Genomic DNA, 16,017 nt, shown 5'->3' on the forward strand with positions numbered 1-16,017 from the left:
ACTACTTCCCCTTCCCTTGACCCATTGCCAAAGATGTTTGGATACTCCATTTAAATCTTGAAATGAAAGGTTTGGCAAAAAGATGAAATGCCTATACCTGTGTTGTGAGATAGTAGCTTCCCTACTATCAGTAGGAGTCGTATTATCCCAAATGTTGACTTCTCTTTAGTCCAGTGGTGTCCAAACTTTTCCTGTCGTCCCCTCCACCCCCCCTTACCAGTAATGGAATCAATCTGTGCCCCATCTCCATTACTGCACAGAGGAGCTTGGGCTGACTGCAGAACTGGGGGTGGGGAAGGGGCTGGGGCTAGAGGCGGAGCTGGCCTGGGGGAAGAGAGGGAATGAGGGCAGAGCTGGGCTGGGGAGGCGGAGTGGAGCTGCAGCTGGGGCCAGAGCTGGGCTGGAGGCAGAGCGGAGCTGGGTGGCACTCTCTCCCTGCCTCCCATGGGGGCTGGCCCGGTCCCTACTGCATGCACACCCTGGATGATCTTCCGCGCCCCCCGAAGGGGGGCATGCCCCACAGTCTGGGGACTACTGCTCTAGTCAGTAATTTTTAAACCAAAGACAACCCATGTGATTTACCAAAAGGCTGGCTAGCTTCATGTGAAGTCTTCACTGCAAATAAGCAAATGCTGGTAGGTTTAGGGGAAAAAAAACAAAAAACGTTATATAGTCTGAGCCTTTTGTGTGTGAAATCTCCCCCTACTCTACTTGCGCTACACTGATGACATCATCATCATCTGGACCCATGGAAAAGAAGCCCTTGAGGAATTCCGTCATGATTTCAACAATTTCCACCCCACTATCAACCTCAGCCTGGACCAGTCCACACAAGAGAGCCACTTCTTGGACACTACAGTACTAATAAACGATGGCCACATAAACACCACCCTATACCAGAAACCTACTGACCGCTATACTTACCTACATGCCTCCAGACCACACCACTCGATCCATTGTCTACAGCCAAGCTCTATGATACAATCGCATTTGCTTCAACCCCTCAGACAGAGACAAACACCTACAAAATCTCTATCAAGCGTTACAACTACAATACCCACCTGCTGAAGTGAAGAAACAGATTGACAGAGCCAGAAGAGTACCCAGAAGTCACCTACTACAGGACAGGCCCAACAAAAAAAGTAACAGAACGCCACTAGCCATCACCTTCAGCCCCCAACTAAAACCTCTCCAGCGCATCATCAAGGATCTACAACCTATCCTGAAGGACAATCCATCACTCTCTCAGATCTTGGGAGACAGGCCAGTCCTTGCTTACAGACAGCCCCCAAACCTGAAGCAAATACTCACCAGCAATCACACAACAAAAACACTAACCCTGGAACTTATCCTTGCAACAAAGCCCGTTGCCAACTCTGTCCACATATCTATTCAGGGGATACCATCATAGGACCTAATCACATCAGCCACACTATCAGAGGCTCATTCACCTGCACATCTACCAATGTGATATATGCCATCATGTGCCAGCAATGCCCCTCTGCCATGTACATTGGCCAAACCGGACAATCTCTAAGCAAAAGAATAAATGGACACAAATCAGACGTCAAGAATTATAACACTCAAAAACCAGTTGGAGAACACTTCAATCTCCCTGGCCACTCGATTTCAGACCTAAAAGTTGCAATATTACAACAAAAAAACTTCAAAAACAGGCTCCAACGAGAGACTGCTGAATTGGAATTAATTTGCAAACTGGACACCATTAAATTAGGCTTGAATAAAGACTGTGAGTGGATGGGCCATTACACAAAGTAAAACAATTTCCCCATGCCTTCCCCTCCCGCCTCCCCCCCCCCCCCCCCAAGGTTCCTCACATCTTCTTGTCAATTGCTGGAAATGGGCCATTTTCATTACCACTACAAACAGTTCTTTTTCTCTCCTGCTGATAATAGCTCACCTTAACTGATCACTCTCCTTATAGTGTGTATGGTAACACCCATTGTTTCATGTTCTGTGTGTGTGTGTGTGTGTGTGTGTGTGTGTGTGTGTGTATCTTCCTACTGTATTTTCCACTGCATGCATCAGATGAAGTGGGCTGTAGCCCATGAAAGCTTATGCTCAAATAAATGTGTTAGCCTCTAAGGTGCCACAAGTACTCCTGTTCTTTTTGCGAATACAGACTAACACGGCTGCAACTCTGAAACTCACGAAAGTGAGGTCCCTAGTTCGTCACCCTTCCCAATTGTGTAAATCATAATGAAAATCTGATTTACTTATGGTTGTGCCACTCACTATCATAGTTACATTTTTGTAACACATCCATTCTAAAGCCTGTATTTAAACACTTTTCAAACTGTGCCATAAAAGTGACCTCCACTTGGCGTTGTGGGTTAGTGGGAAACATGCTTGTTTTTGTTTAACAAACCTTTGAACAAATCTGCTAATGAGGTCTCAAATCTGCTAACTAAGCCTCAAAGTAAACTGAAACTTTAAAAAAGAAAAGTCTGAGTGCACAGATGTTGGTTACTAGAAAGACCATATTTTTCTCTTTTTGTGAAAGGTATGATTAACTTTTGCTAAATTTCTTCTGTTAATGCTTGTGCTGGATTGAAAGTCATGGAGACGGAAGTACTCCATTTACCCACAGAAACAGCTACAGCATGGATAACAGCACTGCAAGTTTCCCTCTCCCTGGCTTGCAGTGTACCTCAACCCTGTCCTGGAGGAAGCACTTCTAGGAGTGAAAAAATAGTTCAGTCTCCATGTTCTTTCATTATTTGGCACCTCTGCTGAGACTGCCAACTAATTAGTACCAATTGTGGTGATGGTGGTGTTAGTGTGGACCCCTGCCCACTGGGAATTAGTCTGAGTAAGATTTCACTTCTGCCCATTTGCTCCCTCTTCCCTGTATGGCCTATGTTAGGGACGTAGCATCATTCTTAACTCCATTACCCCCACCTCCTCTCTGGAGGGCGTGGGCGTAATGGTGGGGGAAGGGAAGGGGGAGAATTTTGTGGGTTTTTTTTGTTTTTTTGTTTTTTTTTTTCCCCACAATTGGAGTATCTTTTTACATGGGATATACAGACAGAAAATACATTCAGCCTCAGCAATTGAACTGGTCCTATTTTGGCAATATTCTAGATTTTCATTAATACACCTCTACCCCGATATAACGCGACCCAATATAACACGAATTCTGATATAACACAGTAAAGCAGCCCTCCGGAGGGGGGGTGGGGGGGGCTGCGCACTCCGGTGGATCAAAGCAAGTTTGATATAACGCGGTTTCACCTATAACGCGGTAAGATTTTTTGGCTCCCGCGGACAGCGTTATATCGAGGTAGAGGTGTATCCTCAAATTTAGAAATGCTCATGAAATTGTCACAAAAGTTTTTTGTAGAACACAATGTTATTGTGAATGGGCCTACATGTAATCTACCTACAGCCTTCGTCAGTGCTTCAAAATCTTATTGCCATTGTCTACTTGAATTTTTGGAGAACCTGCAAATACTTGTACCAGGTCTTAAAATCCATTGTTCATAAAGTATGACAGATGCATAGTTTTCTGTAGCTCAGGATTCAATAGTATTTCTTCTCATGGATCTTCCTTATCAATTATGTAATGGTTTATTATAGGAACCTACTAACCCTCACAACTTTTTTTTTGTCTTAGTATGTGCGATTGTCATATGACACTAAGCCTGAAGCCATTCTACAACTTCTTCTTAAAGAATGGCAAATGGAGCTGCCCAGACTTGTTATCTCTGTACATGGGGGGATGCAGAAATTTGAACTTCATCCACGCATCAAACAATTGCTTGGCAAAGGTCTTATTAAAGCTGCAGTAACAACAGGTGCTTGGATTATAACTGGAGGAGTGAACACAGGTAAATAAATAAAGTATAAATTTTATATAATATAAACCTTCAAATAACAGTACAGACTCATGTGCACAGTTTACTCACATTCTAGTTCTTAAATAAAGGTATGCAGATTCCAGAATGACTGTCTAGTTGGAGGAACAAAATATTTGTATCTCTAAAATACTGTCTAAAGTTTGACTGACTTTACAATTAAACAAATGAATGTTCATGAATTTTATCTTGAGCATATGAACTTAAATCTTGTGATATTATGTAATAATATAGAACATGTAAATTGTGCAAAAAGTGTAAGTTGCTTCAAAATATGCAGTACTATAGTGCAACTTGTCTTGTCAGCGTAGAAGACTGGCTGGCATATATGTTGTAAAGTTACTAGAAATTCTCAGTACTTTGTTACTGTTAATGTATGTTTTGTGCACAGTAGGTCTTCCTTTATACTGTCAACTAAATGAGTTCTCTAATCTTCACAGTAATTGGGGAGGTTAATGCTAATAGGATGTAGTTTCAATATATAGAATGTTTTCTTGTGTATGAACAGGTGTTGCAAAACATGTTGGTGACGCCCTGAGAGAACATGCTTCCAGATCATCTCGAAAGATTTGCACTATTGGGATAGCTCCATGGGGAGTGATTGAAAACAGAAATGACCTTGTTGGAAGAGATGTAAGAATGGGCTTATCCAGTTGAAATAACTTTTAACTGCATGATCTTTTGTATTTGTGTTTTAATAATCTGCTCAGGTTTGCGGTCTCACTGCCTTTTGTGATACTGGGTACTTCTATCTTTGTTCTGGGAGATATAGGGACATCTGTTGTGATTTACAGAGGAGTACTGCTGTAAGAAATTAATAAATGCTAATTCAATAGAATAGACTGTTGTACACTTGTATGGCCCCAAAGAACAGGTTAGAGTAGCCACAGAATTTCCAGAAAACTTACTCTGTGATCTGAGAACAAGCATAAGAAATTATAGGTCTATGGAAAAGTTTCCAAAAAGCTACAAAACCTGACAATACCGTAGTAGGGAGATCTTCAAAAGTAGCAAAGAGATATAAGAGCACAAGTCCCATAGAAAGTAAATGAAACGTGTCTTCCTAAACTCTTTAGGGGTTTTTTCAAGTATCTAGGGATTTAGGGTTGGACTCTCCATTCTTTTAATTAGGGAGCAAAGTGGACTTAAAGCAGTGGGAAATGGCCAGTGTCAATGGCCAGCCCTTTCCACGTGGGGGAACTCTCTACTGGCAGAGGTGGCTCTTCTGCCTCCTGTGCTAGCTGCCCACCTCACACTTGGTACAGGATTCGGGGAGCAAGGTGGGGAATGGACACAGCAAAGCAGAGCACCCCTTTGCCTGATCCTCTCCCTGGCATAAACTAGTTCCTTGCAGCTCTAGCTTGGGCCAGGGCCATGCAGCTCAGGATTCAGAGAGGGAGCGACTCCCCGATTAGAGCTCTTCACCCCCTCCATTGCCTGAGTAGAGTTTTGGCAGGATGGAGAATGAGTTGCGCAGAATGAAAGTTCTTTCTCCCCCTTCATAACTGCCTAATCACCACTGCACTGTTGTAACTTTAAGTGGAAAGTCAGACATTGTGTAAACTACTTTTTAAAATTGTCCTCCTACATCTTGAGACTCAACTCTGAAAATGATATTTCAATTTGTCTGCAGCTATAACACGGAGAGTTTGGTAGATGTCTTCATGGATTCAGGCATATACTTTTTGCTGTCTGTTTTGTTCTTTTCTGCAGTCAGGGTTTGAATTTGCTAGAGGCCTCCTCTCTATAGCACTTTAGAGAAGAATTATTGTGTTGTACAGTAACCCACTTTCCTGCAAGAATGCAGCCTGTAGGCAGAGCTGCTGGGTGAAGACATGTGTGCTGGCAGGTATCATTTTAGGTCTGCTGGCTTTCAGTGGTGTCCCTTTTACTTTTAACCAGACCAAATAGCTAAAATTGTGGTGATCAGTCTGGCACTTGGCAAATCATGCCTGTTGTTTGTTGTTTTTTAGGTTGTTGCTCCATATCAAACTCTGTTAAACCCTCTAAGTAAACTAAATGTCCTAAATAATCTCCATTCCCATTTCATACTGGTGGATGATGGAACAGTTGGAAAGTATGGAGCAGAAGTTAACTTGCGAAGAGAACTGGAAAAAAATATCAATTTGCAGCGGATCCATGCAAGTAAGTGATCATAATGTCCTGGCAATGACTAATGTTTCTCTGTTCTATTAAAAAAATATTACATGCACACAAACTATGGTTTAAAACCCCCCCACATTATTAAGGTTGTGGGGTTCAGAAGAAAAATGCTGCTTTCCCTTTATTTTTTAGTAGTTTACGTTTAACACAGTACTGTACTGCATTTGCCTTTTTTTTTCTCTCTCTGCTGCTGCCTGATTGCGTGCTTCTGGTTCCAAATGAGGTGTGTTGTTGACTGGTCAGTTCGAAACTCTGGTGTTCATAACTCTGAGGTTCTACTGTATTCATATAGTAAACATCCCAATAGCTAGGTCAACATACAGTATTCATAAATTAAAATATTTCCAAATCTGTAACAAACTGCTAATTTTTGGTATCCAGTTTGAGGCATTTAGGACTTGATTTTTCAGAATACATAACATTGTACTGTACTTTATATGTTGAAAACACAATTCCCACTGATTTCACTTGTAGTTGTGAGTGCCCTGCCTCTGCAAATCAGACTGCAGAATCTCAAGTCATGCATCCAGAAAATTAGAAACACACCATCACACACAAAGCCCATCCATGCAAAATTTCAGGTCTGCTTCCAAAGTATGGGGACGTTAAAGCGTCTTAAAGAAAAGGCTGTTAGAAATAGCTGAACTCCTTTGGCTGAAATACCCTCTTCTCTTCCCACCCCCCCAATCATCATTCTGATGTGGACACCTGGCATAGAACATTTTAGCCCAAACAGTTGAAGTTAGGCAAAGGTGTAAGCAACTGCAAACAAGGTTGCCCAACAATTCCCATTATAAGCCCCCAATAGGTGGTGCTGCCGCCAGTTCCATGTATAATGAAACACCTGAGGCTAAGCTCCCCTCTTTAACTTTTTCTAAAAATGTATCCTACTTCACAGCCATTACTGTGTCTGATAAATTGATCTAACTGAACCAAAGTGGAAACCAAAGATCCCTCTCGAAGGAAACTTAAAGGTGCAAGCAAAACCTATATAACCAGTTTTAAACTATGTCCCCACACAAGAATACGCACCAGTTTAACAAAACTGGTTTTTAAACTGATCTAAGTTAAACTGGTGCAACTTATGTGTGTAAACAAGCCCTGAATTTAAGCCACTTTCAGGAACCCAGTTGCCCATGCAAAATCCATGTCTTGGCCTTTCTGGACATCACTTCAGCTGCTGCCTTGAACCCTGGGCACTGCTTATGGAGTATTACTGACCCTGCTGCAGCTAGGAGGATTCTTTCATGGCCCTCTGGGGCTGGCACTAGCCACCTGCGAGTTCTAGAATTGGCAGTGTAGCATCACTAGATCAAGCCAGGATGTATCACTTAAGGCTTTGGAGTGAATAGGTTGTATGTCTTGCCCCACAAGTACGGGTAGCCCTCACTGATCTGATTAGCCATTGCCTCTGAAGTTGATCACTTGTAGTTTCATGGTAGGAGATGACTGGGAAATTTGAATTAAGGGTCACTGCCATTTGAGGGAAGGAAGCCCAGGCATTTTGCACTGATCTGCACTCTCCTGTATTAAATTAACATAACGGTATCTGTCCTTTAAGAATATTTCTGTAGTTAGTGCCTCATAATTAAGGCTAAGATTTAGTTATGGGTATTTTTAGTAAAAGTCATGGACAGGTCACGGGCAATAAACAAAAATTCATGGGCCCCTCACCTGTCCATGACTTGTACTATAAATACTCCTGACTAAATCTTAGGTGCAGAAGTCATGGAGGTCTCGGAAAGTCATGTCACCTGTGACTTCCGTGACAGACTCGCAGCCCTACTCATAATCCTTAGTCACATGAAGACTGATCTGCACCATTGGTGATGTAACCATTACTGATAAGAATGTACTTGAAGGCCCTGAAAATGTTGTTCTGGTTTTTGACATCTTTCCCTCTCTGAAGAATTCCCGACAGTTTTTACATCATGCCATATTCCTTATATATAATGACAAAACAATCCGTACTTTATTAAAAACATAGTGCCTGTACTCGTTACTAATCTTTTAAAAATTAGCTTGTTACAAAATAATGCAGTTTTTTCATAGTGACAATGTGCTTTTGTGATGCAGAAAAGGATTATGGTTCATCTTCTAATCTTATTGTTTTAACAAGTGGTGTGATATACTGTGAGGCAAGACTGTGGGCGTTAATATGATGTGTTCATGCACTGTGTAATTTGTTGGCTGTATATTCACATACAAATATCATAATGATCTCAACTGCTGTAGCAAAGCAATTTTATGTGAGATGTAGTAACTTTTTCATGTTACTTGTTGACCTGAAGTAAACTTGGAAAAGTTTGCATCACAGCATATTGGTAAAGCTTGGATCAAAGAACATGAAATATTTTTTTTAAAGGAAGATTAATTTTGGCTTCAATATTTATTTGATGTTTTTTACCTTTTTGTAGGAATTGGCCAGGGTGTCCCTGTGGTAGCACTGATATTTGAAGGTGGTCCCAATGTTATCCTCACAGTTTTGGAATACCTTCAAGAAAGTCCTCCTGTGCCAGTAGTAGTATGTGAGGGAACTGGGAGAGCTGCAGACATACTGGCATATGTTCATAAGCAAACAGAAGAGGGAGGGTAAGCCTACATATGATTAACACTTTGACTAATAGTGCTAGACTTGTTTGCGAGCACTTTCCATTAACAAACTTGTGTAGGAGCCTTGTGTCCATGAAAGTCAGAGGTTACAAGCAATAACTTCAATCATGCATTCTGTCCAAACTTCCCACACAGCTGTACCGGTAAACCTCAATTCTGAGCTGCCACACGGTTTTGCTTCTGGATTCCTCCTGAGCAGAGACTGCCAGTCGTGCCAGATTTTGTAAATTGTGTGGTGCTTTTGTAATGCTTCCAAGGAGATAGTAGGATGAAGTTCTCAAACTCATTTTTGCTTGTGACTGAAATCAGAACTGACCCAGAATTCTCAGAGACACAAGACTAATGTAGTCCCACTATGTTACCAAGCTACCTGAAAATACCACTTGAAAGTATTTTAGCTGTCAGACCGTTTCATTTAACGAGCTGTATGTATAGTAAGAGCTTGACTGAAGAGAGAGAGGAAATGATTCTGTATAAACTGTTTGTTTGAAAACAGTTGTCACTTTAAGACTATTCTGATGGTGTGGGATGTGGCTGCCTACTTGTGAAGTGATGTTCCATACAGGAAAGACAATTCATTTGTGTTCCATGAGCTTCACTGGCTTCCAGTTAGTTTTCAGGTATACATAAATAGGACCCTACATATTTAATGCTTTGTCAGAGACTGCCTTTCCTATTGTGATTCTGAGGCAGTAGAGATGAGCTGAGGTGCTAAAGCTAAGAGCCCGCTAGTTTTAATTGTGAAGGAGATAGGAGGCAGGACATACTCAGAGAGAGGGAGTTCCATTTTTGCGTTCACTTTGGTCCTGTTGATCTGCCAAAGCCCAGATTTTATCATCTGGTCATGCTACGGAGCCTAGCTGTTCTCTTAGGATTTTACTGGAGGTTATTGGGTGGTGGAGGTGCTCAGCTGGTTTCGGAGATTGTGGGAAAAGTCCTAGTTTGTATGGCCCTTAGGAAGAAGGGAAACTTACTTTAGTTTTGGACAATTGTTATAATTATATTGGTAAAGCTCCTACTTGTACCCAGAGCTTTTGGATAGGAATGTCTTAGACCAGGGGTAGGCAACCTATGGCACGCGTGCCGAAGGCGGCACGCGAGCTGATTTTCAGTGGCACTCATGCTGCCCAGATCCTGGCCACCGGTCTGGGGGGCTCTGCATTTTAATTTAATTTTAAATGAAGCTGCTTAAACATTTTAAAAACCTTATTTACTTTACATACAACAATAGTTTAGTTATATATTATAGACTTATAGAAAGAGACCTTCTAAAAATGTTAAAATGTATTACTGGCACACGAAACCTTAAATTAGAGTGAATAAATGAAGACTTCTGAAAGGTTGCTGATCCCTGTCTTAGACCATTTGAAATATATTTATTGACGTGCTTACAGTTCATGTATAACAATATGGGCTTTTGATTGTTTTTGTAATCTTAGAAATATTCCTGATGGAGCAGAACCTGAAATCATTTCAACCATCAAAAAGACATTTAACTTCGGTCAGAGTGAGGCAGTTCATCTGTTTCAGACGTTGTTGGAATGCATGAAAAAAAAAGAGCTTGTAAGTGGATTTCAGCATTGGAAGCCTTTTATTTCAAGCATGTGCACTTGTAAGATCTAATTTTAGATTCATCTCAGATTGTTTGTATCAATCAGGGTTTATCTTTATGGGATGGAATCTGAACAACTGGGAAGATAGAATGGTCCCAAATAAAAGTCAAACTCCAATTTTCTTGTTCATTTTTCTTACCTTTGGTCAAGTGATTTTGCTTACTGTGATTACAGCTGATGATCAATGATGTTTTTGTAACAAGATGTGTAGAAGAGCTTGTTGTAAGCTTGATAGCTTCTCTTTCATCAACACAAAATGGTGTAATAAAAGATACTTTACAATATAAAATGAACCCAAGAAGTTGTAATTAAAGTAGTATATTGTTGCTTCAGAGAGGCCCAAAAACTGAAATAATTTTTTAATGTTATTTGGTCAGTATTACGGTAAAATGTTTAGTCTTAGTGACCATGATTCAGGAAAGTATTCCCTAATCAGCAGGATAATTGAGCACATTCTTAATTTTAAGCACAAACATAAACTCCTATTGAAGTCAATGGGATTTAGGCATTTTGCTTATGGGGTGGTGTTTTGAAAACTGCTTTACTGAATAGGATGGGTTTAAGTACATATTTAAGTATTTTTCTGGATCAGGGCAAGTAGTAGCATCCCATACTCTAATCCCAATCTTGTGTCAGTATTTGAACACATGAGCTAACAAAGTTCTCATAAACTCAAACTGATTTTAGATTTTTATATTCTTTATGGTGAAAGGCTTATCCCTTGTGCTACAAAATATAGGGGAGATACTGTTTTTAAAAGTGAGATGGAATACTTATTTCAGTATTATGCTGTTTTTTTTTATAAAACAGATTACCGTATTCCATATTGGGTCAGATGAACATCAAGATATTGATGTTGCAATACTTACAGCGCTGCTAAAAGGTGAGGTTTTAAATTTAAGGGCATTTAATAACCCCAAAATTGCACAATATGAGGGAAAATGTAACAGTTTATATAGTAGAGTGATATTTATGTATTTTTTGTTTAAATTTTTTCCAAAGTGAGTAATTGTTCTGTTACAGCTACTTACTTATGACATGGATATATGGTGTTAAATAATAAAAAATATATTATACATTTGTGTGTTTTCTTTGAGGTAAAAATATTTGTTTCAAACAGTTTTGGGGTGTCTTAATGTGTAATATCCCACCTTAAAATTTGAAAATTTGTGAAATAAGGATTCATTTTATGAGCAACTTAAATTCTAAATGTACATTCTTTGTTTGTTTGATTTAGGTACAAATGCTTCTGCATTTGACCAGCTTGTCCTTACACTGGCATGGGACCGAGTTGATATTGCCAAAAATCATGTTTTTGTTTATGGACAACAGTGGCTGGTATGTAAATATTCTAGATTAAACATAGTGGTATTTTACAGAACAGAAGCTAAATTATTGCAAAGAATGAACTTTTTGATTCTGTAGAAATAGTAGAATACTGACATTTTTAGGAGAGCAATTTCTGGACATTTAGCTGCTGTGTTGGCTACTTTGTTTGTTTACTTAAAAAAATAAACCCAATAATTTTAGATATGTGCTAAATGTTCCAAGTACCAGGGGAAAAAATTCAATACAAAAGATTAAAACTTAACTCTCTTATTTATCAGGAGCTGTAACATCTAAAGATACCACAACTCATTGGCTTCTTCTGCTTTCATATTACATGATCTTATAAAGCTCTTTAAAAAGAAGCCAGTGGAACAGATTCTTGTTGCTGTCAGTTGGAAGAAACATATATGGGGTATTAAACAGCAGCGTCTTTTTTTTCTTCTATTGTCTGTGGCTTGTAAATTGGCATGGGTACTAAGGTTCAGATTTTGGTTTTCCTTTTTCCATTAATAAAATAACCTTACAGTACTTTGCAGTCAAAGCACAGGGACATTGTTGGAATAATGGCAGTTCTGACCTTGTTTGTTTTTGAAGCAACTTGTTAAAAGTTGTTAAATACCCTCTCACTATTTCCTTGCTTACTTTATTGCTGTATATAAATGAGACTGTGTTTTAATTTAGTTCTGCTTGATAAGTAGAGGTACATTTATCTCAGTAATAGTCTTTGAATAAGTAATTAGTTTACCACCTTCTCCTCCTTTCCCTCCCTTCAGGTTGGATCCCTGGAACAGGCTATGTTAGATGCCCTTGTGATGGATCGAGTTGCATTTGTGAAACTTCTTATTGAAAATGGAGTAAGCATGCACAAGTTCCTTACAATTCCCAGGCTGGAAGAGCTTTACAACACAGTAAGTTAATGACAGTTGTAGATAATATTATATACTGTATTCAATTTATAAAGTCACAGCTGTAAACTTGTCATAATTAGAAAAATTTGTAAAAATAGTTGGTAGAAAACTCCTGGTTTGTATACGTACTTATTTTTAAAGATTACCTAGAAACGTTGTTTTCATGGGCATTTATTCCATATATTTAACTACTTTACTAGGTGATCATACAGAACAGTAGGTGCAACATATAACCATGTATTTCTGTGGTGATCCATTATAAAAGAACTAAAGTTTTAGGCATGCACTGAAGGAGATGAGAACATTCTGAATGTCAGCATTTGACAACTAATCAGTACAAGAAGCCTTGAAACTCACTTGTTATCAAAGTTGCGTGCAGGAGTCCCTGTGACCCAAGATGAGGCATCCATGGAGGACAGCTACCTAATGAAAGAAACAATGTTTTATGCTTTTTAGCAGTTAATGTGCTTTACATCTTCAGAGTGTTTTTACAAACAGTATGGTAACTGTATGACAGTTACTTTTGGATCTTTCAAGGGAAATTAGAGGGTATAAATAATGTGAATTTTGTTTTAGAAAGCACAAAAATAATCTTTTTCTGTAAGTGAGAGGTGTGGTCTAGTGATTAAAGCAAAGGATTAGGAACTAGGAAACCAGGTTCTACACCCCATTCTGTAAATAATTTTGTTTTATTTTTTTGGACAAATCAGTTAATCTGTCTGTACCCAGTTTCCTCATCTGTAAAATGTGAACAATATTTATCTTTAGAAAGCACTTTCAAACTAAAAGTTACTATATAAAGGCAATATTAGGGTTACCATACGTCCGGTTTTTCCCGGACATGTCCAGCTTTTCGGCAATCAAACCCCCGTCCGGGGGGAATTGCCAAAAAGCCGAACATGTCTGGGGAAAATGCCGGCCGGGCACTTCCCCTCCCGCAGCTGCTCTGCTCCTCCCCTGACTCTTCGGCTCTGTTTAAGAGCTGAGCCGCCCGAGCGCTATGGGCTTCAGGCAGCCCCCTTGCCTCCGGACCCCAGCCGCCGGCCGGGCACTTCCCCTCCCGGGCTCCGGCGGCGCAGGGTCCGGAGGCATGGGGGCTGCCCGAAGCCTGTAGCGCTCGGGCAGCTCGGCCGCGGCGGCTCTTCTCCTCCCCGACTCTTCGGCTCTGTTTAAGAGCCGAGCGCTACGGGCTTCGGGCAGCCCCCATGCCTCCGGACCCTGCGCCGCTGGAGCCCGGGAGGGGAAGTGCCCGGCCGGGGGCGCAGGGTCCGGAGGCATGGGGGCTGCCCGAAGCCCGAGTGCTACCGGCTTCACGGTTTGCCGGGCAGCCTCCAGACCCTGCGCCCCCGGCTGGGCGCTTCCCCTCCCGGGCTCCACTGCGCTGGGGAAGCGCTGGCCGGGGGCGCAGGGTCTGGGGGCTGCCCGGCAAACCGTGAAGCCGGTAGCGCTCGGGCAGCCCTTTTCGCGTGGCTGGGAGTGGGAGGGAGGAGGGGGCGGGGTTGGGGCGGGGAAGGGGCGGAGTTGGGGGTGGGGAAATGTGCGGGGCCAGGGCCCCGTGGAGGGTCCTCTTTTTTTATTTGTTAAATATGGTAACCCTAGGCAATATACTATTGCCATATGTAAATAAATGGTTAACGATTAATATTTTTTAATATGTTTAAATATTTAATATATAGCATTTCACACTTTTAAGTGAATTGTACAGAGATGATTTCATACACTGCTGATGTACAGCCGCTTCTGGGATGGAGCATGGCAAATGTTTTAACAGCAATACTACACAGCTGTTTAGAAAAGGAAGACTCTTGTATCAAAGTAAAAACTACTTTTACTTAGTAACTTACCACATGACAAATTCTTTACTCAATTGTTTTCATTTTTAAATTCTGTAAATATGAATGGAATTGATTTCTGTGGTTTAAAAGAACTAAAAAGTAAAATGATACATAAAATTTTACATGAATCCATACATTGATCAATGTGGTGTTCCATTCTGTTTGTGTGAGACAAGAGCTACAGTACATTGACCTGATCTCTCTCTCTCTCTCTCTCACACACACACACACGCTCTCTCTCTCTCTCTCTCTCACGTCTGATCTCAGGATTACAAGATCAGAAAGGAAAACCAGAAACAAAGGGGAAATGCTTAGCACATAGTATTGCTAGATGGTGGAATATTTGTATCTGATGGTTGCTCACAGTTTAGAGAGAGAACGTCTTTCATTAAGGTCAATATGCAAATATCAAGTTTTTGCTTTTGCTTCCATGTTCTCATGTCAATCTTGCATATTTAAGATCACTTATAATTTAACTGTCCAAAATTCTGTGTTTTCTTTTCTTTGTGTGTGTGTAAAGAAACAAGGCCCAACTAACCCAACACTCTTTCACCTTGTTCGGGATGTCAAACAGGTATGCTTTAAACTTGTATCAAACAACTATGAAATAAGATGTTTTGCTAGCAATTTAAGTCTTAGTGTTTTAGACTGTTAGGTTTATTTTAATATCAACAACAGTTAGCCAATCCTAATTTTATTAATTACATATGAGTATCTTAAACCCAGATTTTGAAAGAGCACCTCATACAGTCAGGTAGGATGGGAGAATTGATTCTGAGAAGTAGATGATATTACTGTGGCCATACTAAAAGCATTTTCACAACCGTTTTGGAAGGATGATCTGTGGTGATAAGTTAGTAGGTGTGTACCTATAATTAAAGATCAAGAGTAAAATTTTCAAAAGCGCTTAAAGTAAAAATCAGTGGGATAATAAAATTTTAGTCCAAGCAAAACTCCAGAGCCACAGGCCTTATGCCATGTGGTCATTGTATTAAGACTTAAGACTCGCCTGCCATTACAGCAGCAGTAGTGGCTGAAATGGTATTCTAGAGCTATATGCAATGGAAAATGGATGAGGATCATCCTAGTCAGCTACCTGCTTCAGCCATCTCCTTGTTTAAAAGAGTTTTGAGCCTGATGAAAGAGGAAACTGAAATAGGATTAGTTTTTGTTCTGTAAGATTCTGTTCCCAAAAGAGAAGATACTAGTACTACAAACTACATTAGTCAGTTTCCATTTGCAGTAAGCACCATCTTCAGAGAGTTTTGGGCAAAAGAAGACTGACTGTTCCTAGTCTGTTACCCTTGGTATGTAGTACTTTAGTGTTCAATTTTTCTTCCCCCAGAGATTGAATTACACCAATAGTTAAATAGGGCCCAGTCTTGTAAAATGTCTGGGAAGAACTCCATTGATCTCAGTAAGAGTTCTGCATACAGAGTCACTGTGTATTGGACCAGTAGTAAAGCTAGTATCCAAGGAGCATGTTCTATTAGGCAGAGCTCCCATTCTTCTTGTCAGATGTGGAGCTTGCCAACGTCATTTGCAGCAACCTCATCAGTGGAGTGCAGTCCCTTAGACCACCATCAAATCTGGTCAGAGGGCAGTCATCAGTGATGTGTGACATTGTCTGTCTTTGGCCAGAGCTGCATGTGGGATCTTCTTGTTGGCCCCAGGTATG

The 16,017-nt window shown here is 40.5% G+C and overlaps 1 protein-coding gene across 1 annotated transcript in view; it reads left to right on the forward strand.

Moving 5' to 3' along the window:
* The window catches only part of TRPM7 (transient receptor potential cation channel subfamily M member 7), a 127,776-nt gene that overhangs the window by 57,763 nt on the left and 53,996 nt on the right, over window positions 1-16,017 (forward strand). The window contains exons 5-13 of the mRNA XM_065412022.1: window positions 3,638-3,851; window positions 4,387-4,511; window positions 5,852-6,023; window positions 8,459-8,633; window positions 10,094-10,217; window positions 11,078-11,150; window positions 11,505-11,605; window positions 12,370-12,504; window positions 14,860-14,913. Coding sequence (XP_065268094.1) covers window positions 3,638-3,851; window positions 4,387-4,511; window positions 5,852-6,023; window positions 8,459-8,633; window positions 10,094-10,217; window positions 11,078-11,150; window positions 11,505-11,605; window positions 12,370-12,504; window positions 14,860-14,913 — 1,173 coding nt within the window. The remainder of the gene's footprint in view (window positions 1-3,637; window positions 3,852-4,386; window positions 4,512-5,851; window positions 6,024-8,458; window positions 8,634-10,093; window positions 10,218-11,077; window positions 11,151-11,504; window positions 11,606-12,369; window positions 12,505-14,859; window positions 14,914-16,017) is intronic.

Source organism: Emys orbicularis, chromosome 10, assembly GCF_028017835.1.
Source record: "Emys orbicularis isolate rEmyOrb1 chromosome 10, rEmyOrb1.hap1, whole genome shotgun sequence".
Taxonomy (NCBI): domain Eukaryota; kingdom Metazoa; phylum Chordata; order Testudines; family Emydidae; genus Emys; species Emys orbicularis.